The following is a 26,740-nucleotide window of genomic DNA, read 5'->3' on the forward strand; positions in this document are numbered from 1 at the left end:
GGGTTGTTGTGAGCTGCAGTTCAAACCAGGGGGGACTGCTTGGGTGCATCTACCATAAACTTCCACATCTTTTTAACCTAAGGTGTTTATAAAGCTCACAGCTCTGGAAAGAGAGACTGTTCTTGCTGTGGTGTGGACATGGGGCCCATAGAAATTAGGTTGGAAGACAGTCATGTGTGTGTTTAGCTGTTAACTGATCTCAGAAACCAAATATCTGTTTATGGACAGCAACACACAGCTGTACCTGCATTATGTGATCGTAAATCTTAGAAGCACAGAATATTCTGGGATGGAATGGACTGACAAGGATCATCCAGTCCAGCCCCTGGCCCTGCACAGACACACGAACAATCCCCCCTGTGCCTGAGAGCACTGTCCAAATGCTCCTGGAGCTCTGGCAGCCTCGGGGCCATGGCCCTGCCCTGGGGAGCCTGGCAGTGCCCAGACAGGGGATTTTGTTAGTATTCCTTCCTGGGCTGTTCACTTTGGATTCCTTTCTGTGACTGCTTCAGTGGCTGGCCTTGGTCTGAGTGGAGATCTCCCTTCCTATGCCACCATTATCCTACTGCAGAACAGAACAAGAGACCCAGCTCCAAAATCTGGCAGTCAGGGAACATTCACAGTTGAAAAGAAAAGGCCTTGGAAATATAATAAGGAAAAGAAATCTGGATATACTGGGGAAATGTCTTGCTCCTTCAGTGGAGTTTGGTGCATGGAGTTTCAGAGATCACAGATCATAATTTATAAAATATAGTAGCTTCCACAGAAATCCATAAGTGATCCTTATGTATTGAAAGTGCTGCTTCCCAGGGATGTAACTGGGATCTTCCCTGGTCCCATCAGCTGAGAGACAGGACTTTAATGTGCTCCTCCAGCTCAGACACAGCTGCTGAGTGCTTTTTTAAGCATGTGGGGCTTTTTATTTTTTACAGCCATCATTGCTCATCTATTCATCCTGTAGACACCAATGTGTGTAGCTACACATATTAATTTATATATATTTAATTTTGTGAGTATATCTGCTCAAATATACGTCAGTGTTTACTTTTGAGTGGCAATGCTATGGCTGCTCTGTAGCCCTCTGAAGCACACAGGAGAAGGCAGATAGAGATAAGACTGAGAAGACCAGAGAAATGAGAAATGCCTCAAGAGAATAAAAATGCACAATTTAGCTTAACTCTTTATTTGCTTTGATGTTCTGGGTACCTGGGGAGAAGTAATCTTATTTTAGAAGTTATTTGAAGGTGGCAACAACAAAGGAATTGCAGGAGAGGCTGCTTCATGCAGGGCAGGTGATGTGGGGCATGTGGGAGAGAAGGAGCCAGGCAGGACAGGGGCTGGAGATGAAGGCAGGGCTGGGCAGGCCAGGCTGCCTCAGGTGACTTCTGCATGTTCATCCTTTTCCTTACAGAAGAGGGATGTCCAGGAGGAATACCTGGGGCCCTGAATGATTGCAATTATTCTTGAAAGTTGCCTGGGGCTCTTCAATGTCATAGATTAAAAATAAAAAGTCTTTGGTTGTAGAAATAATGTGCCTTGCCCTACTGGTATTCAGAGATCAAGCAAGTTGTGAGTTACTTAAGGATTCTTGGCTGAAATAAATATAGCCCCAATTTAATAGCTGCATTAGGCTTTCTTTATACTGGGAAATTATTCATTATTATTTTGAATTCTCCTTTTCTAATGCTGTAATTGTTGGGCAGTTGTGATGTGGGAGGAGGTGATGCAGGTCCAAGGCTCTGTGCAGAAGAGGAGTGAGGCACTCATGCCATGAAAGGAGCCAGCATCCCTTTGTGCAGCCTCTTTTCTGGCTGCCCTGATTCATCCTCCCTCTGCTACCAGGACTGAAAGGTCAGCTACAGCTCCACATAACACAGGCAAACAAATACTATTTAAAGTGAAAGGACAGCCAACTTCTGTACCAGAGCTAAAGCAAGCACTGAACCTGGGCATTAAAAACCACAGGAACTGTCCAGTTTCAGTGCAGGATGGAGAAACCCATGTAGCACTGAAACCCTACCTGGGCAGGCTGCAGAAGGGGCTCAGATTCTGACCAGGATTTTCAAGGCAGTCTGTGAGGGCTGAGTAACCTACTCCTGCTGGATTTAAGGGAAATTTGGGAACCTGATTCTCACAGTCCTTCTGGGAATCCTCAGCTCCCGCTGCTGTGACTCCAGACTCTTCACAAAGCAGACCAAGAGCAGGGGGAAGGTTCTGAAGGAGAGCAGCAGAAGGCCCTGGGGGTGTCCAAGGAAGGATTGGATGTGGCACTCGGTGCTCTGGTCTGGTTTACAACCTGATATTCAGTCACAGGTTGGACTTCATCATCTCAGGGATCTTTTCCAACCTTAATGATTCTGTGAGCTGCAATAACAGGCAAGCTCAGAATGGGTGAAACTCAGCCCCCTGATCACTTGGGTTCACCTGGGATCCTGGAGCTCTGCTGTGCCTTCCAACTGCTTACAGAATTCTCCTGAAGTTCCCTCACTAAATGATCAGAGCTTTAATCAAACTTGGCTGGAATCCTACATGGTTTAGGTGAGTTTATAGTGAGACTCCCTCTAACAATGCTCTTAATAAAGAACTGGAGACCCTTGTCCTTGTAGGACGGAGCTGTGGCAGGCAGTTATCTCTGCAGGATACCAATAAATGTAGTATTGATCTTAAAATCCCCATGTGGAACACAGAAGGTGCTGATCAGCCACAGCCTCAGGTGTGCAGTTGCTGCTGTGCTCTGTGGTGTGTCCTGAGAGCTCAAGGTGACATTCTATAACTTCATCCCATTCCCGATCGGGAGCACTGAATCTCCTTTAACCACCCAAAGCAGCAAATACACATTAGTGCTTAAAAGCTAAGTGGCAGGGAGCACATATGTGTGGCTATTTTTCATGTCTCTGTAAATATTGATAACTTTTATTATGGTAAAAAGGCTTAAGATTGACTTACAAAGGAGTTATGCAAATGCAGCTTTAGGGTGGCAGTTGTAATTTGCATAAAGCTTTACTACATGGCAAGCTCTGAGATCATTTACTGTAAATCAGCACTGCCTGTTCATTTCCAAATAAGAATGCCAAGAAGGCATTGCTGCAGAAGTTCAGTGGATGAGACAGCTTTTATTCCTAGAGAGCTGTACTTTTTTCAGGATCCTTGTGATAACCAACCTGTAGTTTAAATAACTCCTTTTTAACACCTCCAGAGTTACTCCAAGCTTTATTGTTGAGGCAGTAGGTGAGAAATCTCACCTGCTCAGTGCATTGCACCCAAGTATGTGTAGTACTTTTGTCTTTGACCACTCCCACTATGCAGACACGATTGCTGGAGCACAGAAGTGTGAAGAGAAATGCCCCAAATCCCACCATTAATGTTGACTATCAGATAAAGGTCTTCAACTGCTGCCCAAACAGCATTTCAGACTCAGAAGAGCAAGTGGAAGGCAGTGACAGCAGCATGTGAAATAGTTAACTCTTCTCAGGCTGCATCACAACTCCAGCTCTTTGTATCACTAATTCTGGTTTGATCTTGGTTACCCTTTAAAATAAAACAACTGTCAGTCCTTGCTCCTGTGTCCATCTGTGCACAGGCATGAACCTGTTTTCCCTGCTCAGGGTTTACATCATCCTTCTTGTGTCCCCCTCCACTTCCTGACTGCTCTCCTGCTTCTGGAAAGCTGAATACAGGCAGAAGGAGGGTTTTCTTTCAAGGCTGTGACTTGGGATTTTTTCTTTCCTTCCTCCAGGTTTGTCATTTGCTGAGCACTTTGCTCTTCCACCCTTGCCTTGCCTCTGCCTGTGAGACCCACAGGACCTGGTGCAGGCAGTGCTGTCCCTGTGTGCCAGGCAGGTGCTGTGTGGGCACACACTGTCCTCACTGCCCTGCTGCTGGCTGCTCTCCTGTTCACTTAAACTCCCTCTCATCTTCTCTGTGCAGCGGTTCAGAAGGTCTGAGGATGAAATCTCTATCTCCTTGTCACCTGGAGATCTTTATCTCCTTGCCACCTGGCAACATCAGCCTGTGAGGAGGATGTTCTGAAGTGCCAGAGATAGCTCTCCTCCACCAGCACCTTTTGATGAGCTAAAACCTACTCCCTGAACTCCTCTGATGGTGGTTCCCATCTTTCCTGCCTTCCTGGGCTGTCTCAGTTTTACTGGAGGGACACCACCTCCAGCCACTCCCTGCCAGCTGGGCTGTGGGAGCCTTGGCACCCTTCACTTTTCTCCCTCTCCAGCTTTCCTCTGAGCAGGCTGATAAACCTAATGAGCTATTTAAGCAGCAAGAATACTAATGACCTTCCTTTAGCAAGTAGTTAGTAGAGCAGTGTTAATTATCCCTGGTGTCAGGGCAAGCAGATCAGCGTTTCATTAGGGGCAAGGCAAGAAAAACTGTAGTAAATGCAGCAATTAAGATACTTTTTAATGAAAGTTCTACCTGGAGGTGCAGATTTCACAGGGTCTTGGCCCAGTTTGAAACAGCCTTTTTGTTGATTTGGTTTGAAGGTTTTTACCTCACCAAGTGTATCTGTATAGAATGTAGCTCTATGTGTAAAGACTTGCCTGCCTGAGAAAACAGAACTCATGTATTATGGTTTAAAATTCATATTTTATGATTTTAAATGCTATGGCTGCTTCAGAGTTGGACATGCTTACTCTGGAAGGACACTTTTTCCAGTTTAGTTTGCTAGACTAAAACAGGCCACAGCCCACTGGGAGTCAAATCCACTTCTGTCTGACTTAAAACAGGGTATTGCAGTAAAGTGGATGGTTGGGATGTGCTGCTGCAGTCTGGGTGTTGTGTCCCTGGGTGACCCATCCAGCCATTCCTCACACATGGCCCATGAGGTGCCTGCTGGGGTCCTGTCCTTCCTGCCTCCTCCTAAGAGATGAGCTCAAGGTCAAAAAGGCAGTAATGTCCTGAAACAAAAATGTGCAAAATACTCTCCTGGCATCACTCTCTGTTATTCCACTGCTCTTGTGGGGTTGAGGATGGAACAGAGGCCTCTGTCTTGTGGCCTTTTGCAGCATGTTCTAATATAGTGAATATGAGTCTGTATAAGCAGCATCTCCCATCACCTGAGAGAGTTGGCAGATGAAATGTGATCCACATTTATGGTTTTTACTTTATTTCCTTTACCAAGTCCCAGCTGCCTGACAGGTGTGGTGTGACCCTGGTGGCATCACTCCTCCTGTAGAGCTCTTTCCCCACGTTCATGCTTGTGCATGACCCACACTGGGTGGGTGAAATGGAACTTGGCTTTACTAGTCTGAACATCCACTGTGCTTGCCAGGGAAATAATCTGAGGGTGAGAGCCTCCAGCCCCTCCTCCTTATTACCTGTTTCTTCAAGCAATAACTTTAGGTTGAGGATTTCTCTGGTCCTGAGTAATTAAAAGTCTTTTTCATAGTGCACTGAAAGGCTAAATTTTTGACATAGCTGTCAGCTGTAAAATAAAAAGACCATTAACCACCTGGAGACCAGTCCTCATGGGATTGATCTCCTCGCTGCAACAAGCTAACAAGCTTCCCACTCCTGATGAGTCAGGAACAGATAAAATTTAAGTTTGCCAGTAAAATACCAAAGTACTTCCCATCCCTAAAATGCTCTGTGCCAAGGGTTCCCAGCCTACTTTGGTATTTTTTCAGAGTTCTGTGCATCTGTCATGTTCATGACTTTGTTAGATGTTCAGGTTCTCAGTATTTTTGATAAATGCTTAATGTAGGTGAAAGTAACTCATTAGAGAAAGCCCAGAAATCCAAAGCAGGTCGTTGTTGCATTCAAGTACTTCAGACTGTCTAATCTGCTCTGTCACTGCTCTGTGCACTGAAAACCTCCTGAAATAAATGTTTTCTTCCTCTGAGCTCCCAAGATGGCAGTTTTCATGGTGCTGAGCACCTTTCAGCATGTGTGCAGATTCTCTTCCACACAAGGACTCGTGGGATATAGCAACAGATCTCAGGGAAGGGGCCCTGCCAGGAGAGGTGGGGACAGGGATGCTGCTCAAGGTGCTGTGCCACAGACCTGTTCCTACATGGGAATGGCTCCCCCATCCCTACAGGTTCTGCCTGGGCCCTGTCATGGGAGTTCCTTCACATTCCCCATGCTATGAGGCATCTCTCTTGGGATCAGAGAGAGTCTAGTCTTAACTTAGAAAATCCCTGGGCAGACCAGAGCAGAGAAGAATGGCTTGAAGAAAAGAGACTTCCAACCCTCTCCAGGGCAAATGGGGCAGATATTGCTCTGATGTGCCAAGTCCATGTCCTGGCACAGCAAGCAGCATCCCTGTGGAGTATCTTAATTTACTGTAGCCTTTTTCAAGGCAGCACCATGTATTTCATGCAGCCTCGTCATCCTGGGAAGGGGAAAATATCATTAAAAAACATGTTTACTTCCTCTTATTATAAAGTTTTCCTCATGCTATTTAGTACAGTGTAAACTCTTCTGCTCCCCTGGAGGCCCAGAAAATTGTTTACTTTACAAAATCCCTCCTTTTTTGCTTTCTCAGCTTCATATGTATTCATATTCCATTTTTTAGAAAATTGAAGAAACCTTTCACGTTCACACTGACTTCAGAGTGGGTGGATCTCAAACCATTGTGGGGTTACAGGGAATACTGTGTTAAGGAACTGTACTGAAATGATCAGCCAGGGAAAACCTGTCTTGTATCAAACTGGTAGTCATGAAAATCAGATATTTTTGCCAGAAATACCCTTCTTATGTAGCAGGATTTGTGCCCAAGTGGCAGCATCAGAAATTTAGAGAAGCCAATTGCAGAGGAATTGAGATATTGACTCAGCAACAGTGAGAGAGGAAATGAAATGGTGATTTCGGAGATGTTGTTACCATTACACTGTAATTAATAAATCAGTTAATTTACCCACCCAGACTGTTCAGGAGAGACAGAACATGGAATCCAGATGCCTTCCTTGGGCTTCAGCCCACCTTGGCATCTACTGTAGCCATGGCCTGTCCCCAGTTCCAAAGCACACAGCACACTCTTCCCAAGGAAGTAATGAAGTTTCCCTTTGTTCCTCTGTTGTCTCCTGCTCTCAGATGGAGACAGAGCTGGGGATTTGGGGCTGGGATGGTGCCCATTGTTGGTTCTCCAGCCAGCAGGAGCTCTCTCCAGCTGGACTCCATCCAGGGGGCTGCCACCAGCTGAGCACACGCTGTGTTCTGCTGTAAAAACACCTCAAGCTGGGGTTTATTTAGCAAAGTCATTCCTCTTGGTCTGAGCCCTGTGCTGCACAGCGAGGGAGGAGATGTGAACTTTTCACAGCTAGGCTGGTATCAAAGGCTTGTGATTAGACTGCAGAGCAGCAACAGGACTTCCCTCTTGATTTTCCACCCCCACGTTCTGCATAGATGTTTTGAAGCTTTTTGGCACCTCCCAGCTGGAGGAACAAAGGAAGGAATCCCACACATGACTGTGCTGCAGAGCTGGCACCCGCCACGCACAGCCCCTGCAGTTTGTTCCTCATGTAAGAGAGAAGACACAAAAAAGTATGCTTGGTTGGGTCTTGCCAAATCAGAGTTGGCCAGCTCAGGATGCTGTCATTGCAAGGAAAACCCAAAACTGGCAGTACAGAGCAGAGCATTTGGCAAACGGTGTGTCATTCTTGGAGCCTAGGTCTGTAATTATGTCCTGTGTCCTCTTGAGAGGAGATGCCAAAGTTCCAGCCTGAGCAGGTGGTTTGGAACAAACTAACAGAGAACAGCAACTGCTAACAGCAAAAACATATATGTGGACTGATAAAATTCTCTAGTTTAGAGACGAAGACACCGGGGAGCAAATTCTATGGAACCTGGGTGAGGAAGCCCAGCAGCTTGGTGGAAAGAATTATACCTTGAAAGGGAGGAAAGACATTTTTTTCTAAACTGTGCATTTACAGAATGTGCTTGGTTAAAAATGAAAAATACAGCAGATTTAATAATAACATGATTTGTTGCTATAAAAGGTCAACACAGTGCATTAGAAGGGAAGGTGGGGGACAAAATGCATTGGGAGATTTATTTTTTGGAGACCTTACACTTTCAAAGCTGTTTTTTAGCCTAGAATATCATGTCATCCATGGAGAAAGCAATCAGGAGTACCTGCATGGCCATTCATCCTCTGCTGCTGACTTACCATGTCAATTTGTCAAGTGATTTATTGTCTGGTCCTTTTAGAGAATAATTGTATCCATTCCCAAAAATGAAAAGTGGTTTAGAATGTCTAGATTTCTGTTTTAGAATATCCTCAACTCTGGCTATTGCAGCCTGACAGAGACATTGACTCAATGCCAAATTCTGGTTCATAATGAAGAGTAAGGGAAGTGTTTGGAATTAAGGTGTCTGGATACCAAAGGGAATTAATGACCAGCTGATGTCCCCGTCTGCTGGATGCAGAGCACATTCTGCTGCTTTCCTGGGGGTGCATCCTTTTCACATTCAAGTCTTGTTGCTGTTTTTAAACAAATCTCTCCAACTAGTGGTCACTTTATTTGCCTTGAGTCTCACATGAGAATTGTTTGTAACACTCTTGTTTTTCTTCATGTGTTTTACACTGTTAATAAAGTTCTTTTTGAGAGGACTAGAACTCTTCTATATCCCAAACACTGAAATTTTCTCCTCATCCTTTCTAGGGCAGGGCATGAAACAGACAAATCAGGCTAAAACCCTTCAATTCTTTCTGTAGTTACACTCTTCCAGTGTTGATTCACTCCCCCTTATTTGAGAGGGCTCCATCCTGTAGGACAGTCCTCAGCTCCAGCATGTGCAGAGGTGTCACCTCCAGCACTGGGCTGGCAGCTCCTTCTTTCCATCCCTCCCCAGGGGCCAGGCTGAGCTGTGACAGGGCATAAACCACTGAGACCTCCAGTGCTGCAGAGTCTCCCTGCTCAAACACACCCAGTGTTCTTCTGAGTCCCCATGAGCATCATCCTTCTGGGACCTTCTGTTGTGCTTGGCTCTGCTGAGGCATCTCCTCACACACATTTACCTTCCAGGTCTCTGCAGAGTGTGAGTTGGTGATTTCTCCTGCATGGGACAGTTCTTTTCAATGTCAAGAATTAAGCCTTGAATGTCAGAACTTGCTTGTAGGTTGTGTTTGACTCCAGCTTTCCCATAACCAGTAATGTGGCAATTTTGAAGTTGCTGCACAAACTTTGACTATTTCTGGAGCTGATTTGCACGTGTGCACAGCAGTAGGATTTTATGTGGCAAATTCCCTGCAGTCTTTTGGTATAAATTAGTGTTTCTCCCCCAACAAAAGGTCATGGATAAAAAACAGAGCTGGACATTTAAATACCCAATGCCTTGAGGCCCACCCCAACTGCTGCTTCCTCTCTGTTGAGTAAAGTTTTTTCCTGGGCAGTAAATATTAAAATGTAGAAGTTTTAGCTACAGACATGCTTTACATTTTACTGAGTTCTAGCAAAAGCTCTTCATAACGAGCTAAAGAGTGTTGTTGCATGTCTCTGCTCCTTTGTGTAGGTGTAAATAATTTTGTTTGCTTTCATGTAATGATGCTTTTTGGTTGTCAGAAGGTGCAGATTGCCTTAATTCATAAATTTGGTGGTGTGCAGTGCCACCACAGCCCCATATCTGAGCCTGGCACAGAGCCATGTCTTGCACACAATTACACTTCAGGCTTGGGAGGTTGGAAGAAGGAATGAGCCCCATACCTCAGACATGGGCATAAACCCCCCCACATTCAAGTTTTGTTTCCCCAAATCAGATGGGATCTCTGGTTTTTTTGCTCTTTGGAAAACATTTCCCCCTTCCCACTCAGTACACAGAAGTGGAATTTAATACCTCCCTTTGCTGAAAAGTAGATCAGGTGTGGGAGTAAGCAGGACCTGATAGGAATTGCAGAAGATTGATCACCCCCTCACCCCCTGAGCAGCACCAGCATGGCCCTGCTGGCTCCCCACGGAGTTTGTGCAGTACTGCAAGGTCAGACACCCACAGATGCTGTCACTGACACAGCCTGGGAGAACATGGAAAGGGCTGTGGGAATAATATTAGATCAGGCCAGAAGAGTGACAGTGAGTGGAGAACCCCTGCCAAGCCTCAGAGCATAAATTGCCCAGGCTCCAGAGTGGAAGGCTGAAGGGTGCGAGGGACATTCAGCTTCTGCTGAACACACTGTTCCACTTTAAGCCTGACACATGTTTGGTGGGTGGCTGCTTCAGAAATCGTGTTCCCTGCACTATTATGGTGTCTCTTTTTCATCAAAGTGACTCATTTTTTTACCCCTCTCTCTTAGATCTCCGACCTGATACGACAAAGCACAAAGGAGTCGCCGGTCTGGGAGTTCCTCAGCCTGGGCTACGCGCTCATGCTCTGCCCGTTTGTCGTTGTCCTGGGAGGGATGTTCTTCCTGGCCACAGCCCTCTTCTTCCTCAGTGACCGAGCTAAAGCTGAGCAACAGTGAGTAGCCTGGCCATTGCGAACGGGGAGGCACCACAGCCTGTTTGCTCTCTTGAACATTATGCTTGTACTCTTCCCCTGGCTTTGGCCCTTCCAGGTAAAGGATGTTGGGCTGTGTGTTAAGAACCCGGGCTCAGCAGAGTGCATGAGGCTGCACGAAGCACAGGGGCTTGGGTCATGCTGGCTGGGCATCCTTTACACGCTTCTGCTCTGGTGGATCTCAGTTGTTGGCCACATGGCTCAGAGGGGAGCACAGGCCCCTCCTTACACCCTTGCCTGAGCATGTCACAGCCCAGGCTGTGCATGGTGAGGGGCTGCTGTGTGCTGGCACCGGTGGAGTGTGAGGTGAGGAGCAGGAGGTGCTCCCCAGAGCTCGGTGGTCAAGGCTGCACCCACCCGCCTCCATCCCCAGAGCCCCACTGACCACTCTGGCAGTCAAGAACATGAGGCAAGGAGGAAGCAAGCTGTGTGTGGGAACATGTGCACTCAAGGCTTGCTATGATAAAGAGTCTTTCCCAGTCCCTTCTTGCAGCTTGGTGAAAAAAAAGCTACTGTTTTTCAGTAAAGAAACCGATTCGGATCATCTCACGGTTGGCAACTACAGTAATTCGGAAGACGCTTCCACATGACATACAAACTTCTGGGGTTAGTCTCTTTCTCATAATTGTTGAAAAATAAGAGTTACTATGTGTAATGTCATGCTGAATATGGGGGTAGGTGACTAGTCTGGGGTTGACTGTAAGTTGCCTTTGCTTTTCCCCCACTAGAGAATGGGAGCTTTGATCTACCTTAAGGAGAAGGGCCCTGGAATATCACTCTATGTGTTGTACAGGTAGAAGGAAAATTAGGGGCTGACATAAGTGTGTGAACAGTTTCTGGCTCACACTGTGTTATCAGATGGATGAAAGAGATTTGGAAGCAGTGCCACAGATGGTGCTATGGCCCTGTAAGTGCAGTTCCACCCTCCTTTTACTAGCATACATAAATACCAAAGAAAGGAGAAGTTCCTGTATAATGATATCTTTAAACATTGTGGAAAAACAAGACCTCATGTCATAAGGATGGGAAGTCCTACAGAGTTGAATTTCAGTGTGGCTTTGGGGACATGAGGTATGCCTGGTTTGTTATCTGCATACAAGGGTCTTAAATGGCAGGAAGGGAAGTTGGAGATTAGGTGCTAGGAAGGATTTCCTAAGAGAAAAAAGAGGTAAATACTACAGCAGATTATTTGGGGAAGACATGAAAGCTGTCTCTTGTTTCTGATGGCTTCCCTGGCATGGCATGAGGCAGGAAGGTGGAATCTGCTCTCCAGCTTACATTTTCTCTCCAGCTTATGGATCTGCTCTCCAGCCCTGTTTTGTGCTTGTGCTGTGCTTGTGCACATAAGCTGTACCTGCCAGTCCAGGCAGTGACCACCTGGAGACATGGCAAGATGAACATAAGTTTCTGGGTGCTCAAGGTGTTTTTGTTGCTGCAAGAAGCCAGAAGTCCTACTTGGTGTCAGTGCAGCAGATGAAACACCCTCTGTAGCATTTTCCTTTGCTCAGGGTGCTCACCTGATTATAGGAAAGCTTCTGGGCTTGTCTTTCCTGTGTTCAGAGAGGAGAGTGTTCATTCCACTTCTAACTGTGGTGATTTGTGTCCCTTTGCATCACATGTGCTGTCTGTGGCATGATAGTACTCAGGTGGTGAAGGAGGGGCCCAGGACTCTGATAGTGAAGAGTTCCAGATCACTCCCATTTTTTCAGCATGTCAAGCCCACCTGGACCTTCATGCTGAGCAGGGCAGTGTGGTACCCAGCTGTTCTCAGCCCCAGTGGAGATCTCAAGGAAGAGGGTTTTGGTTCACTCAGGAGGTGCCACAGGACACAGGCTGGTTGATCACTAGCTGGGTGACTCTGCTTGGCTGCCTGCACTGGTGTGTCTTACACAGTTGTTCTGCCAAAGCCCCAGCTTTTGCAGCAGTGTTAATGTGGGAGGGAGATCACATCCACACCTCTAATTGCTCCTGCACAAAAGGGATTATTCCTCTGTTTCTGTCTGCCCTTAGCAGCTTTGGTTGTACTCTATCCACATCCAGAGCAACCAAGCCTCCCAAACAGCCACTGCTTCATTCTTAGAAGAAAAACATTCAGATGTCAAACCTGGTTTTGTTTCTCTTTCCCTTTTAGCATCATTCCCTTTCCTGACTCACATTTCTTTATGAATTTTGTATTAGTTAGTCACAGTTATTTTGTGTTGCAAACTGGGGAGAACAATTGTCATAAATAATGGTTAACTGACGCTGTTGAGGTAGGACAGGAATGAATAGACTTTGTGCAGAAGGTTGAGAGTATAACTTAGATTTAGTTTTAAAAACATTGGTTTCTTTGTACGGTGCTTTGTGCAGACCAACTCTATTGGTCCTGCAGTGAAAACATCTCACCTATTGGTGTGCAGTGAATGACATACAGTAGTAAAACTTAACTATAAACAATGTGAACAACAAGAGAGATAAAGAACTTATTTACATTCTTTCTCAGTACTTTCTCAGTCTTCTGCCTGGTTAGAAATTTTACGTTTTCTCTTTGACTGAATCTGAGACCTACAGGTTAACAAAATAATTTCTCTCAAGTGACTCCTAGGACAGGTGCTCTTTTCAGGGTGTGCCCACTCCTATGTTAAAAGTACACTGGCATCCTGCAGTGAGATTCCTGGAGTACAGTTTCACTCAAGTTTCTGAGAAGTGAGAGTGAAATAAGAGAGAAGTAAGGCTGGAGACTGTGGAGGGACCCTTGTGCAGCAGGGTCTGTGCTGTCAGCCAGGTCCCCTGCCAGCAGCTTCAGCGGCTCCTCAGAATTTATGGAGCAGGATTTATTTGTTAGCATCTCCATGCTTGCGTGTGAGAGGAAAGGTGACAGCATTTTGCTATTAGTGGATAAAAACTCCGTGCTGGACCCCAGACTCACCGTCCAGCTCCCACCTGTCAGGCCATCTGCACTTGGCACCACACACCTTTGGCCGAGGCTGTTTTCTGCCCAGCCAGCCTTCCCCTCCATCCTACCCATTACTTGCTGGGTACAGAGGAATTTCTATTTCAGGATGCCTTGTTTTCCCTCTGCAGTCAGTCCTGCTGCTCAGACAACGGGAGTTGGAAACTGGCTTTGCCAAAAGAAATCAATTAAGCTGCGGGAATGGCGAGCACTGGTGTCACCCGCCAGAGATGAGAGCCATCCATCCCTGCCAGGGTCAGGGCACAGGGTCACCACCCCTGCAGGAACCAGCACAGGAGCAGAGAAGTGGAACACTGCTCTCACAGCCTATGGAAACTGAGCTGTCCCTGCTTTCGTTCCCACACTTCTGTGAAATGTCGTTCAGGGAGTCATTGCTGGGATTTCTGTGTTTGTTTCTTTGTGTAACCGTCTCTGGGCATTTGCTTAGAAATAATTTCTTCTTCCAGGCAGGGCAGATACCAGGATAGCAACTGTTTCCTGTAAAGCTTCCTCCTGTTTCCACCATGCTTCCTTTCAAAAGAATTTCCAGGCTTTCACACTACTTTTATCATTGCCACAATTCCTGGCACATTTTGTACTTTTTTAGCACAGGAATTCCAGTCAAGAAGGCTGCTCACAAAACACTAATGAAAAAAGTTCTTTCTATAGAATTCTGTTTTTTTTTTAAACAATTCTTTTATTACTATTTTCATGCTGCTTCAGAAGTCTGACATCTTAAAGAGGCTTTTAGAAAATGTAGTAGTGTAGGACTATAAAAAGGTAAAAGACTTTAGAAAGTGCAAAAAGGCCCCAGAAAGTAGACATAAAGCTAAGAAAGGCTGGGAAATTTCTAATAGGATAGCACATCACCCTGTGCTAATAATCCAATCATTTTGGGGGCTAATTCTATAACACAAATTTAATCCCACCAATCCAAAGTGATAAGAGAGAGAAAACAGTTAAGAATGGGTTCTGTAAGATGTCAGAGGCACTAGCAATGATAAATACTTCGATTGTGTTTTAAACCACTCAACTGCAACTCCTTCTGTGATATCACTTGACTGTGTTGTTTCTTTCCTGCTCTGTGCCTCTGCAGAGGAGACCTAAAGCAGTTATATTTTATTTCCAAACATCAGCACTCTGAACTGTACTGATTCTTTTTCTTACCTGCTTGGGGAATATTGGTGAGACCAATATTACTATAAAGCTAAATTTTAGACTCTCTGGAAGACAACACAGTCTTGCCATGGCAGAGGCCCTCTGGAGTGGATCAGAAATCTGATAATTGCACTTTTATCCTCAAGCTCCATCACAGGTACCTGTGCAGCCATTCCAAAGAGCCATTTCTAAGGCTGGGAGCAGTCCAGGTTCACTCAATAGAAGTAAAAGCCCAGCAGTGCTGAGAGTTGTGTCTGTGGTTTGTGTTCATCCCTTCCTTGTTCACAGTGTGGAGCACTGGGACAAAGAAAGCTTCACCCTGGAGGGCTGCAGAAGAAAAGCCCACATTTGGTACTTGATAGAAGCTCCATCAATAATTAGGAAAAATGTGCTTTTTTTTATTAGGAAAAGGGATTCAAAAAAGTCCTTTTCCCAAGCTATGACAACTTTTGGGTACCAGGGATATAAATCACCACGATTAGTGTGTATCAGGATCCTTTCCTGGGCAGTGAGTGCAGTGATCCTGCAGCCCTGTCCCCAGCCATGGCCACTCCCAGCTGCTGCTGAGGGAAAACCAAATTCATCTGGATTCTTCCTGAAAAATCACTCTGTGCAGATGTGGGATACTCTACTCCTCAAAGGATTTTGTTGGTTTAATTTGGAGGGTTTTGTGGTTTTTGGTTTGGTTTTTTTTGTGTTTGTTTGTTTGTTTGTTTTAACTTAATTCCTGGCTTTACACATGTAGATATCAGATTTTCTGGTTTTTTCCAAAGGTAAGAAAAGATTCTTATGATGGCTGTCCAAGTTTTGTACTGGCTCAGTCCCTCTCTGCCTGATAGAGGCTGATATTTTTGCCAAGGACACAGCAATGCAGATCAGGCAGCAGGATGCAACTGCAGTGTGGATCCCTGGTGCAGCCAGACAGGAATAAACAGCTGCACTGATGCAGCTATTCAGAACAAAAGAATTCAAGTCTTTAACCAGTGACCACTCAGCACCTGAGAGCCTGCAAGCCTCAGTCATTCACCCCTTGGTTTGCATATTAAGAATCAGGTTATTTAAACAACTCGAGCAGGTTTGTTTGTTTTTTTTTTTCTCATAAAATGAAAATTAAACATTTAATAAGAAAAAAAAATTTACTCTTAACACCTTTGATCTGATGTGGAAGCTCTTGCTGAGTAGAAGTGCTGGTGGGTCTTTCATTTTAAAAGTGGTGTGTACAAACACTAGAAAAAAATCCTCTTTACAGAGGAGATAGCAAAATCCACAAAAAGAACCATCCCTAGTCCAGCCATTCTGCTGTCTTAAACATGGCACATCTTCAAATTGCATTACAGGAAAAATGAGAATAATCCATTTTCAGGCTCTTTCTTCTGCCTCATACAGGCTTATTTTTAGCCTTTTGCAGAACTGGATATAAAATTATCTCCCAGTTCTCCTATTGCAGCAATTTGAAAGTGTCTGACCTTATTTTTGCTTTGCAGATTCTATTATGTGGGACAGGGGAAGGACTCACAGAGCTGTCAAACCTCCCTTTCTCTCATTTTTCTGTGGCAGCAGCTGGAGACAGAAAGGACCCCTCAGGTGACCAGCAAAGCCCAGAGTCCCCTCCATTAACCATTTCCCAGGTATTGAAGTGGCAGCTGACATGCTGAGTGTGCTCCATTCTGGTGGTTTGCATTGCCAAAAAGAACATTCCTTCTCTGAAATAGCTGGGGCTGTATCACAAGACGCTGGACACTTATTTTAGAGAGATGTGTCAGTGCTGCATTGAGTTTGGATTTGAGGATTTCAGGAGCTGCAAGTAGACTTTAACAACTCCAAAAAAAGGGATATTTGAGAACAATTTGCTCACTGCTGATACTCCACTGCTTATAGGGAGGAATATGATTGCTTCATTTGTTTTGACTTTACAAATGACCAATAATTAAGCATTTCCTACAGTGGTAGAAACTCACAATGCTTTTTGAGCCCAGATAAGGTATCGTTGGCCTTTAAAGCCACATGAACTTACAGCAAAAAGCCCAGATTAAGATGCAGAGGATCTGTGGTGATGGAAGGAGAGAAGCAAGCAGTGAGTTTTGAGTATCTGAGAGAGGCATGATAAAAACTCACAGACTGCAGATGGAACTAGATTAGACTATTAGATGGTTTATATGGAATCTGTGCTAAGAATACAAAGGGGAGAGGTGGTGAAAATGTAAATAGTTCTACTATTGGTTGAAAAAGCTCCTTGCAGAGCTGTTGGTTCCTCACCTTTTACTGGCCATGTTTGTAACTCCATAACCACTTAGCAAAACCAAGAATGTAACAGCTTGGGACTTGAATTTTAAGTGCTGGTTTGCTGCTGCAGTTGGGAGCTGCTGGAGTCATGCAGATGGAAAATAGCCTCATATAGAAGATTTGTTGATTTGTTGTGTCACTTCAGCCAGCCTCTGGATTTCCTGCAGGTCGAGTAGGGAGGCGTCAAAGGTCAGTGTGGCTGTTCACAGGCAGTTTGAGCTCAGCTGTGGTCCTTACACGGTGTTTGAAATGATCTGGCAGGGTTCATTCAGCAGGAGCTTTGCTTTAGCCCAGGCAGGACGGGGGCAGCTGGTGCTGGCACAGCTCTGGGACCCCCCAAGCTGTGGGCAGAGCTCTGGCTTCTCCAAAACCACCCATTCCCTGCCAGACTGACCTTCCCAGGTTCATCCCCTGTGCCAGAGAAAGGAAACAATATTCCTGCACTATTCCTAGCTACTTAGTGCTCTCCCAGAGCAAGAATGGAACTTCTCCATGTGCCTTATGCTGTAGGAGAGACAAAGCTCATTTTTCCAGGAGCTCCAGATCAAGAATTGCTTGGGAGTTCTCCTGCTGTCTTGGCTACTGACTCTGCTGTGAGCCCCAAGAAGTCAGACATTGTTCTAGAATGCTCATCAGCTGTAAAGCAGGATTGGAGGCACTTTCCCACAATGTACAAGAGGCACTGAAATCATATGCTACCAATGGACTCAGCATGTCAATTGGTGTTGGCATTGCAAAGGAGAATTCTTGGCATAGAAGGACTTTGCCATGCAGGAGGAGATTTTAAATTCTCACTGAGACAGATTCTTTGCTAAGGCTGTCCTGGCACAGAGACAAAATCTGATCAGATCCCATGCAGGTGACTGGAGCACTGAGCAGAAGGCAGCAGCCTTCCAAGCAAGAAACAATCTCTGACACAAGGAAATGGAAGAAATCATGAAAAATTCAGCCGTGCTCTTTCCTGATGTCAGAGCATTTTGCAAATGTACTGGCTTTATGAGCAGCAGTGACCTCTCCTTGTGCAGCAGGCTGCAAGGCAGCCACTGTGACTGTGGCTGTGTGAGAGCAATTTACTTGTGGCTGGGTCCTTGACCTGGGCCAGGCTTTAACCCCAGCAAGTCCCTCACAGCCACTCACTACCTGCCCCACCAGTGCATTGGGAGAACTGGAAGGATAAGAGCTGAAAAATGTGTGGGTTGAGTGCAGACAGCTTAATAGAGAAAGCAAAAGCTGCACTACAAACAAAGCAAAACAAAACAAGGAATTCACTCCCCACTTCCCATGGCAGGTGGGTGTTCAGCCATCCCCCATCAGAGCAGGGGGATCAGCCATGCCCCATCCTTTACACACAAGAAGTTACATGCAAGGACAAACACCTTCACTCTAAACATGCTCCTTTTCTCCTTCTTTCCCCAGTTTATATACTGAGCCCTGCATCATTAGGTGTGCAATATCAGTTTGGGTCTCCTGGCTCTATCTCCTCCCAACTTCCCATGGACACCCAATTCCTTACCAGCGTGGCAGGACAAGGAGAAGAAAAAGCCTTGGCTCTGTACAAACCCTGTTCAGGAATAACAAAAACATCTCTATATTATACCCATGTTCAGCACAAATCCAAAACTCAGCCCACTCGAGACACTGGGAAGAAAATTCAATTTAATCTACTCCAGCCAAACCCAGCACAGCCTGACTGACATCTTTTAGGGAAACAGGGACAAACTGTTGGAGTATTACCTCCACTGCTCCTGTAAGGAGTGTCTTAAGTGCTCTGGCTTGGTCATTCCCAAAGTTTCTGCCAGACCACTACAAGCCACGTGGGGATTGCCAGGACTGTTACAGTGGAATGGATGGATGGATGTTCCCTTGAGGTCTCCAGGCCATGCTGGACAGGGCTTGGAGCAACCTGGTCTACTGGAATGTGTCCCTGTCCATGGCAAGGGGTTGGAAGAGATGATCTTCAAGGTCCCTTTCAACCCAACTCCTTCCATGGTTCTGTTATTTCCCACACCTGGTAGCTCAGAGGTTGGTGATAAGAGATGTATCATGAGGCAGTTATTTTGGAGGATCAGAAATATGTTTTTAATCAAGTGCCATCAGGAAGTTCTATGGGATTTTCTATTTTAAGATTTAATAAGATTTAATTTTAAGATTTTTTCAATTTTTACCTGCTTTTAATGTCATGTTTTCTCTCCCTTGCCATCCAATCATTCAATCAAAAGTGAGACACTCCACTGCTCTTTTCTCCATTATTTTTGAGGATGTGAGTGTATGTTTAATGCCACAGATCTTCCGTGGCACTAGAACCCTCCACCTCAATACTGAACCCATCAATATCTGGCAGAATTATACTTATAGAGACAGACTCAGGCACAAAGTTTCAAGACCCACATCTTCAGATACTTCAGAGGTCTGTGGCAGAGTACCCCCACAGGCTGGTGAGCTCTGGAGTTCATTTCCATCCAGGTCCTTGGGACCCTGATTGGTGCTGTAAACTGCTCATCCTCACATCTGTTCTGCTGCAGCTGCCTGGGAAAATAGCAGGAAAGGTTATTGATTTTTCCTTTATGGCAGTTTTCTCCTCAGTAAAGATATGTGAAAGAAGAAAAAAGTGAAGCTGACCCATGTTTCTGCCTCTGGAGACAAATCTGCACCTGGATTAAATGAACAGATGGAAAATACTCACAGTCAGTGAAGCTTTAAGGGGCTGAACCAAACAGAGGGGGAAATATATTTGCTGTACATGATTATCATATTTTGTTTGCTAAGCCCTCTGACATGCAGGAAGAAAAGGGGATTTGAGCCAATTCATTTCTTCAGTGCAGCTGGAGGAGCCCCTGTCCCCAGCAGAGAGCTGTCACCCCACAGTGACTGAACAATGCAGGGCAAGGGCAGCTGTGCAGGAGGGCTGGGCACAGCCAGCTCCTGTGGGAGCCTTGGCATGGAGAGCTGCAGGTGCACAGAGCCCCTGGCTGGGAATAGGGCATGGGCAGGCAGCAGCACAGTGAGCACTGCTCCTGCTCCAAAGGAACTCCTCCTGTGCCAGACTGTTGCTGAATTTTGTCAGAGTTCTCTTAGCATCCTTTTCCTCCAGCAAACTGACCTCAGCTCCATCAACAGCCCGTTCCTGCAGGCTGGATAACCTGTCAGATGCATGAGGAAGCTCAGCCTGGACTATTTTTAGCTGTGCCATCCTATCCTTGTGCCACTCATGGGGAGCCCTAGGCTGATGGATCACTGTTGCTCTCCTTCCCTTTCAGTCCCTGTTTCCAGCTGCAGCCTGCTTGGAGTCTGGAGTTCTGCAGGAATTCATGTTGTCAGTCACATCTTGTCCCAGAATTCCTGACTGCACCATCAAAACAGCTTGAGGTCAGTCAGAGCAGGAGCTGCTCTCTGGGAGCAATCCTTGATTCTGCTGTTCTTACTGAGGGTAACAGGTCATAGTGAGGGTTAATGTTCTGCAGCCTTTTTTGGGGAGGAGTTGGAGGCTGTGGCAGCTTGCTCAGCATCCCAGGAGAACTGTTGTGGAGCAGGGAACCAAAGCCATCTCCTTCCAGCTGCAGGTGAAATTGGGAACTGGGCTTAGCTGCTGCAGGGCAGCAATGGCTAACCCAGCTAACCTGCTGCACTGTTACCAAAACTCTGGCATGAAGGGCATAGAAGGTACACACTTGAACTGGAGTGTCCAGCCTGCTGGGTTTGCTCCTCCTGAAGTGTCTGGTGAAAAGGTGCTGCAGGACTGGGACCGGTGTTTGCACTCAGAGTGTGGCAGAGTCCAGCTGAGAGATCTCTGGTTTGTTTTGGCTTCTGCAGTGAGCAAAACAGTGAAAGAACAGCTGTGGCTTTGATTTGTTACAGGGGCTGCTCCAGCTCTCCTACTCCACACCTCTCTCATGAGTTACCTGCAGGAATTAGTGGTAACAGCAGCATCAGTGCTAATCCCTTCCTGTGTTCACAGATCAGTTGATAAAATTCACTCTTACAGCAGGTGTGGAGCTACAAGTGACCATCCTTAGCCTCCGTTTTCCTTTTCCCATTTGAGGCTCAATCATCAGCTCTGAATGCTGCTGTTTCAGTAGCTGGAATTTCAGACTGCTGCATCTGGCTGGGCTGCTCATCATCCCTGAGGCACGGGTGGAAGGTGGTGTTGGCTCTGATGCAAAAAAACACCCTTTAACTGGCTGTATTTGAAAATTGATTTGCTTTTCATAGATTAAGGCCATAAAGTCTCCTTACCTTTCAAGGATGTCTGGCTGTGAACTTTTCATCACCTAAAATTTCAAGCTTCAGTGTGTTTACGAGGCCTTTTGGAGATGTTTTTGACCTCCCAGCATCTGAGGAAGTTCAGACAGGAGGAATCTGCTGGGGGCTGCTGTTAGTGACTGGTCCCTCTGTGTCCCTTCCTAAAGCACTGCTTCAAACAGGCACTTGATGGCACATTGCAGTAGAAACACAGAATTCTCTCCACTGAAATTAAGGAGAAGGATCCTTAATCACTGGCAGGAATTGCTGCTAAATCCAGTGGTCCAGCTGTACTAGCTGTAGCCCCTGGACTTCTGTCTGCTGAATGAGGTCCAGCTTGACAACTCAGTACTAAAACCTCCTGCTCAATAACTCAAAAACTGATTTATTTTCACTTTGGAAGGACCCTACTGGAGCATTTTATTGCTGGTTGTAAAAACTAAGTGATGTTAAATAGAGTAGACTGTAAAAACCAAGACAACATTTCCTAATGTGCTTCTCAGATACAAAAGCCAGAGTCTGGCTGGTTTAGATAGCAAGAAAACTGGGCTTTGCAAAGCTGCAGGATACTGAAATACAGGTGGTGTTTAACTTAGGCATGGAACTTGACATGAACTGGGCTGGCAGCATTCCCAAAAGCTTTCTGTAAGCACAGCCTTGGGCACAGCAGTGCTCCCCACACTGAGGTGTGTCCTCCTTCCTGGCACCCTGCTGCTGGCTGGAGCTCAGGGACAGAGGTGACACGTCGCTGGAGCTCAGCAGGACAGTCAGTGGCACACACATGCCACCAGTGCTCCTCACAGCTGGAGCAGGCAGGTGAGCAGTGGCTCTGGCTTCTCCCCTTGCTGGCCCAGGGAGGAGAGAAGGTTCTTGCACTGGATGTAGGCAGCAGGAATTCTTTCAAACCCCTGGCACTGCCCAGCAGTGCTGGCTGCACTACAACCTGTAATCTCCATTAGCTGCTGGCCTGGGGAGCAGCAAGGCTGGAAGGGACAGAGCATCTGGAGAATAATCCTGCCCAGTTCCTGAAATAGAGCATGGCTGACCTGTAAAAGATGCTGGCCAGTCATCTGTTATCTTAAATTGGCTGTCTTGTCCTCATGCAGGTCTCTAACTGGCCGAGGTGCAGTGAAATTAGATCCATTTTACGTAGCATAAATATTTAACAGCTCTAGAGCATGTAGTTTAATATTAAACAGACAGACTTATAAATACTTCAGAATTATAGATGCTGTCACAGTACATGGAAATTACCTGATAGGAGCTAGGAGAAATATTTATGTTTTACAGGAGAGGAAGTGGTGGAGTTAGAGAGAATCAGCCACATTTTTAACTGCTAGAGGAGTCTGTAAAAAAAACCCAAAAAGTTGTACAACTTCTGTTCTTGAAAGGCAATGTGGGTGAGTTTCCTCCTCCAGAAATAATAGACTGGTTCCCACCCTACTCTCTTCAAGGAATGAAAACATTCACAATATTAAAAAAACACTGCAGAGCAAACAGAACAATTTAGGAGCCAATGTTCATTGATCCATTCAGTGTGGGATTATCATTATTAGACAGGCAAATGGTACTTAATGAGGGATTTAGATGCTCTTGAGCCATGTTATTTTAAGCCCATGTACTACATTTTGCCACCTAAGAGAGTTTAAAATTTATTATTTGAAGGTTTGCTGTAAAAAAGTACACAAAATCCCACCTGACCCATAAACTGAGCCCCGCTGCCATTGGTTGTGGCAGTGACCACTGTCTGCAGCATGGGGCTTCAGGGGGATTGAGGAGGCACTGTCCCAAATTTGGGGACTATTTCAGTTCTCTCTCCTGTCCACCAGTTTCCTGTGTGATCCCTGAAAGTCATTTCTCTCCCCAGCAGGTTCACAAGTCATGTGCAGTCTAATTTCCCATCAAATCTTGAAAAGCTTTTCAGGATTAGCACCTCCAGGCCGCTTTTCCCACCTGTGAAACAGAGATAAAGCAGAACTTGAGAGAAAGGTGTCAAAATAAAAGGGGGGTACATTTTTTCATAGGAGGCTGAATTCAAGGACGAAAGTTGTGTCTATTCCCAGTTGTGTCAGCAATGCAAGTCCATGCTCAAGTCACAGCAAAACTAACTTCTTTTGTATATATCCTGTGTCCTCTAAGAACGTGGAATGATGTGGCAAGAGCTAGGACTTTCAAACATTATGGCTCACTCAAACCTCTGGAGTTTTAGTGTTCTGTGATAGGTTTGTGACATTCCATAGCTTGCTTCCTAGTTTGGAAGTTGGCTGTAGCATTCCCAGGTAGTTTTCTCTGATGTATTCTGCACAATTCCAATGTTCAATACAATGTGATTTCCAGTGCAATAGGGTTACCAAGAATGGGACTTGTATGAAGAAACTTGGGTCAGCTCTTCCATCAGAAATATTTCTGTTTGTAGCCTGGAAAAGCAGAAAAAGCACAGAGGCTTCTATGCACCTTGGAGACCTGTGGGGTTGGTGTGAAGTTAAGAGCTGTGGGCTGAACTGGACCAATTCCTGATGTAGAGATTTCTTGGAAGGTGTCCCCTGAGTACTGATTAATTTTTATCCTGGACCGTGTTTGAATCCATTTCAGTGAAAAAGAGTGTTCTGAGTCAGGTACTGTCTTGGTTTGGAAAGACAGGTGTCTGCTGAGGAAGGCAGGAAATCCCCTGAAATGGAAAAATGTAAACCCCTTCCCTCCGAATTGTTATAAATTTGTAATTAAGGGGGTCTCTCAGGCAAAAATATGGGACCAGGAACAACAGTTCTTTATTAGGGAAGAAAATAAAAATATAAACAATGCAGTGAACCAAAACAACACTGAGAGTCAGAACACAACCTGACCCCCTGTTGGACAGGGTGTTGGCAGCAGTCCAATTGGAATTATGGCTGCAATCCCTGGAGTGTCAGGTGTGGTTCTGTTGGAGCAGTGATCCTGTAGAAAAGGGTGCAGTCTTCTTCTGAAGAGGTAGCTGTTCCTCTGGGAAATCCAGTGCAGGAAAAGCCATGCTGGTGTTCCAGAAAATCAAGATTATATCCAGGTAGGAATGCTGGGCTCCTCCCTCTGGGCAGAGCACCTCCCAATGGGATGTTCTAGTTCTTATCAGTCATGCATTGACACTCAGTGGCCCATTATCAGCAGGTGTCTCCCCAGAGGAAGGATTGATTGTGGAAGAGATAAGGAAAACTGTTCACTTAACACAAGACAACTGCAGTACAGATGGTAATAGAATGTATCTTGCTTCTCAATCCGGGACAGGTACAAAGTGTGGTGAAGATCCACAACTAAGTTTTAGTGTGTCCAAAAGAGTGTGATGCTTCCTGAGAATTTGTCACCTGGCAGGGCCTCAGGCAGTGGCAGCTGTGTGATGCTCCCTGTGCACCTGTCCTAGGGTTTCACTGATGCAGAGAAGCTGCCTTTGACAGCAGAGGTACAAACCACTGCTGGGGCAGGTTGGTTCTTGCTTTGAAAGACAGGTGTCTGCTAAGGAAGGCAGGAGCCTCCCTTGGAATGGAAAATGCAGCTCCCTTCCCTCTGAATTACTATAACTTTGAAATTACGGGGCTCTCAGGCAGGGATATGGGAAACAAGAGTTCTCTTACTCGAGTGTGTGTGTACAAGGCGAGCACAGAGCAGCCCCAGCCCCTTTTTTTTCCCATCCCAATTCTTCCAGTGTCTCTGACTTTCCCAGAGAAACCCCCAGGTAAAAAAAGAGCAGCCAGCTGGACCCCTCCCCTGAGCTCTGCCACTTCTTTTGTCTCTCTTAATACCTGGTCATTATTGTCTCCTAGCAGCACATATAGCAGAAAATTCTTGTAGAGAAATAAAAAGTCCTAAACCACAACACTGGCACAGCCAATCTTCATTGGTAGGTGGAGACTCTCCCTTTGTAACTCAATTTATGTTCCTGCTGCCCAAGTACAGCCAGAGAGCCCTCGGGTAAAGCCCTCACACAGCCCCATCAGGGCAGGTCTGTAGGTGTGCTGGGGGTTTCCCAGTGAGGAAGAACTCGGGTGTTCCCACTGAGGTCAGTGAGCAAGTTCCAAAGGTCTCGGAGGGTGAGGATGACACCTCTGGCAGTTCCCACGGGCCCTGCTCTGTGTGTCACTGTCAAGGCACTCACTCCTGTCCCTGAGTAACAAGAGCAGCATGGGAGGGGACAGGGCAGGAGCTGCTGCTGAGGAAGGTTGAAATTTCCAGGGCCTGTGCTGCAAGGACAAGCAGGAGGTGCAAGGGATGGACTTGGCTGGACTATTGCTGCTGTCCCACAGAGCAGACAGGAGCTCTCCCCTCGCTGCCCTCATCCCAAGAGCTGCAGGACAGCTCCTGCCTGGTGACACAGCAGTCCCTGCCACACGCTGTCCATCACCCAGGAGCAGGTGCCTGGAACAACAGCAGGTCTTCAGGAGCTGCAAACTGAAAGACAACTCATTTTTTCTTAATTTTTATCAGTGATGACTGTTTACATTTGTGCTGTCAGGCTGAAGGACACCAACAGCCACTGTGCAATCTTGTACTGGCTTAGGGAAATAGTAGCTACCTGGATGCCTTTGGGACATTCCCAAATCCTTGTCAATTAGTGCCAGCAGTGTTATTTGGCATGTTCCAGCCATTGTCAGCACTGCTGACAGGCACCCCTGTGTGACAAGGTTTCAGCTTTATACCAATTGTGGAGGACAGTTATTAATGTCCCACTGCTTTAAACACTGTTAAACAACCAAAACCTGGATTTAGCAGCCTGGTACGTTATTAGGGATCCATTTCTTTGCTAATTGCAGCTCTCACACAACACTTTTGTTTTCTCTTCACCAGGGTGAATCAGCTTGTGATGCCACCAGCCTCTGTGAAAGTCTGAGACGGTGAGTGACCCAAACCAGCAGCAGGTTTCAAGCTACAGCTTTGCTCCAAACCCCTGTCAGCCCATTTCTTTCCTTATGAAATGCAGAGAAGTTTCCTTAGCCAGCTCTGGTGTGCACCTTTGCTGCCCTCAGCCCAGAGCAGAGCAAATCAAGAACAGGGAAACCAGGGCTCAACTCAAGTGTCCTTTGTGGCATCAGGTTGCTTCCAGGTGTTCCCTTCTTGGAGCATAGGAGCCCATGTTACCCATGTCCCCTTGACCACCAGGAGTGTGACTGTCCCAGGCCAGAACTGAAAACCTTTTGGTGTTCACAAAACCTCCTGCTGCCCTGCTCTGGGTCAAACATGGGCTGCTACCAAGCCACCATTTCTGGCACAGTCCAGATTTTCTGCAGAAAGTGTTTCCTGGCAGCACCTGACCCTGTTGCTGGGCTGTCCCCTCTGCAACCCTCGATGCAGGGTGACACCTCTGAGCCACAGGGACCAGGGACCTTCCCCTCCCTGCTGCCCACCCTGTCTCTTGTGTCCATGCTGTCCTTATCACTCCCCCACAGCCACAGCACTGCTGCTTGGAGCTGCCACAAGTGATAAACACTTCCCAGCATTTTACTGGAGCCAAAATTAATTAAAGCAAGTTTTTGAAGAGGAGATTTCTTTCCCATAAATTAAATGCATTGAAAGACTAATCAGAAAATCAGAACTCAGAAAGACACTTCAGAATGGCCTTTTGAGGGAAAAGACTTAATGCAATCTCTAGCACAGCAGATGTGTTATTTCCACAGAAGGGAGTGGATTTGGGCATAGGGCTGCCTGGAGTTTGCAGGCTCT

At 46.1% G+C, this 26,740-nt stretch overlaps 1 protein-coding gene across 8 annotated transcripts in view; it reads left to right on the top strand.

Annotated features, from left to right (window-relative positions):
- LOC110482089 (sphingosine-1-phosphate transporter SPNS2) overlaps window positions 1-26,740 on the top strand; it is a 133,622-nt gene that overhangs the window by 102,908 nt on the left and 3,974 nt on the right. For 2 of the 8 annotated variants that reach the window (XM_085557567.1, XM_085557565.1), the window contains 3 exons: window positions 10,241-10,404; window positions 10,967-11,049; window positions 25,868-25,914. In XM_085557567.1, coding sequence (XP_085413693.1) covers window positions 10,241-10,404; window positions 10,967-11,033 — 231 coding nt within the window. In that variant the 3' untranslated portion in view covers window positions 11,034-11,049; window positions 25,868-25,914. Of the gene's footprint in view, window positions 1-10,240; window positions 10,405-10,966; window positions 20,183-25,867; window positions 25,915-26,740 lie in introns of those variants that run through there. The other 6 variants (XM_085557566.1, XM_085557561.1, XM_085557563.1 and 3 more) reach the window with 5 other exon arrangements.

Source organism: Lonchura striata, chromosome 19 (assembly GCF_050655825.1).
Source record: "Lonchura striata isolate lonStrDom1 chromosome 19, ASM5065582v1, whole genome shotgun sequence".
Classification (NCBI taxonomy): domain Eukaryota; kingdom Metazoa; phylum Chordata; class Aves; order Passeriformes; family Estrildidae; genus Lonchura; species Lonchura striata.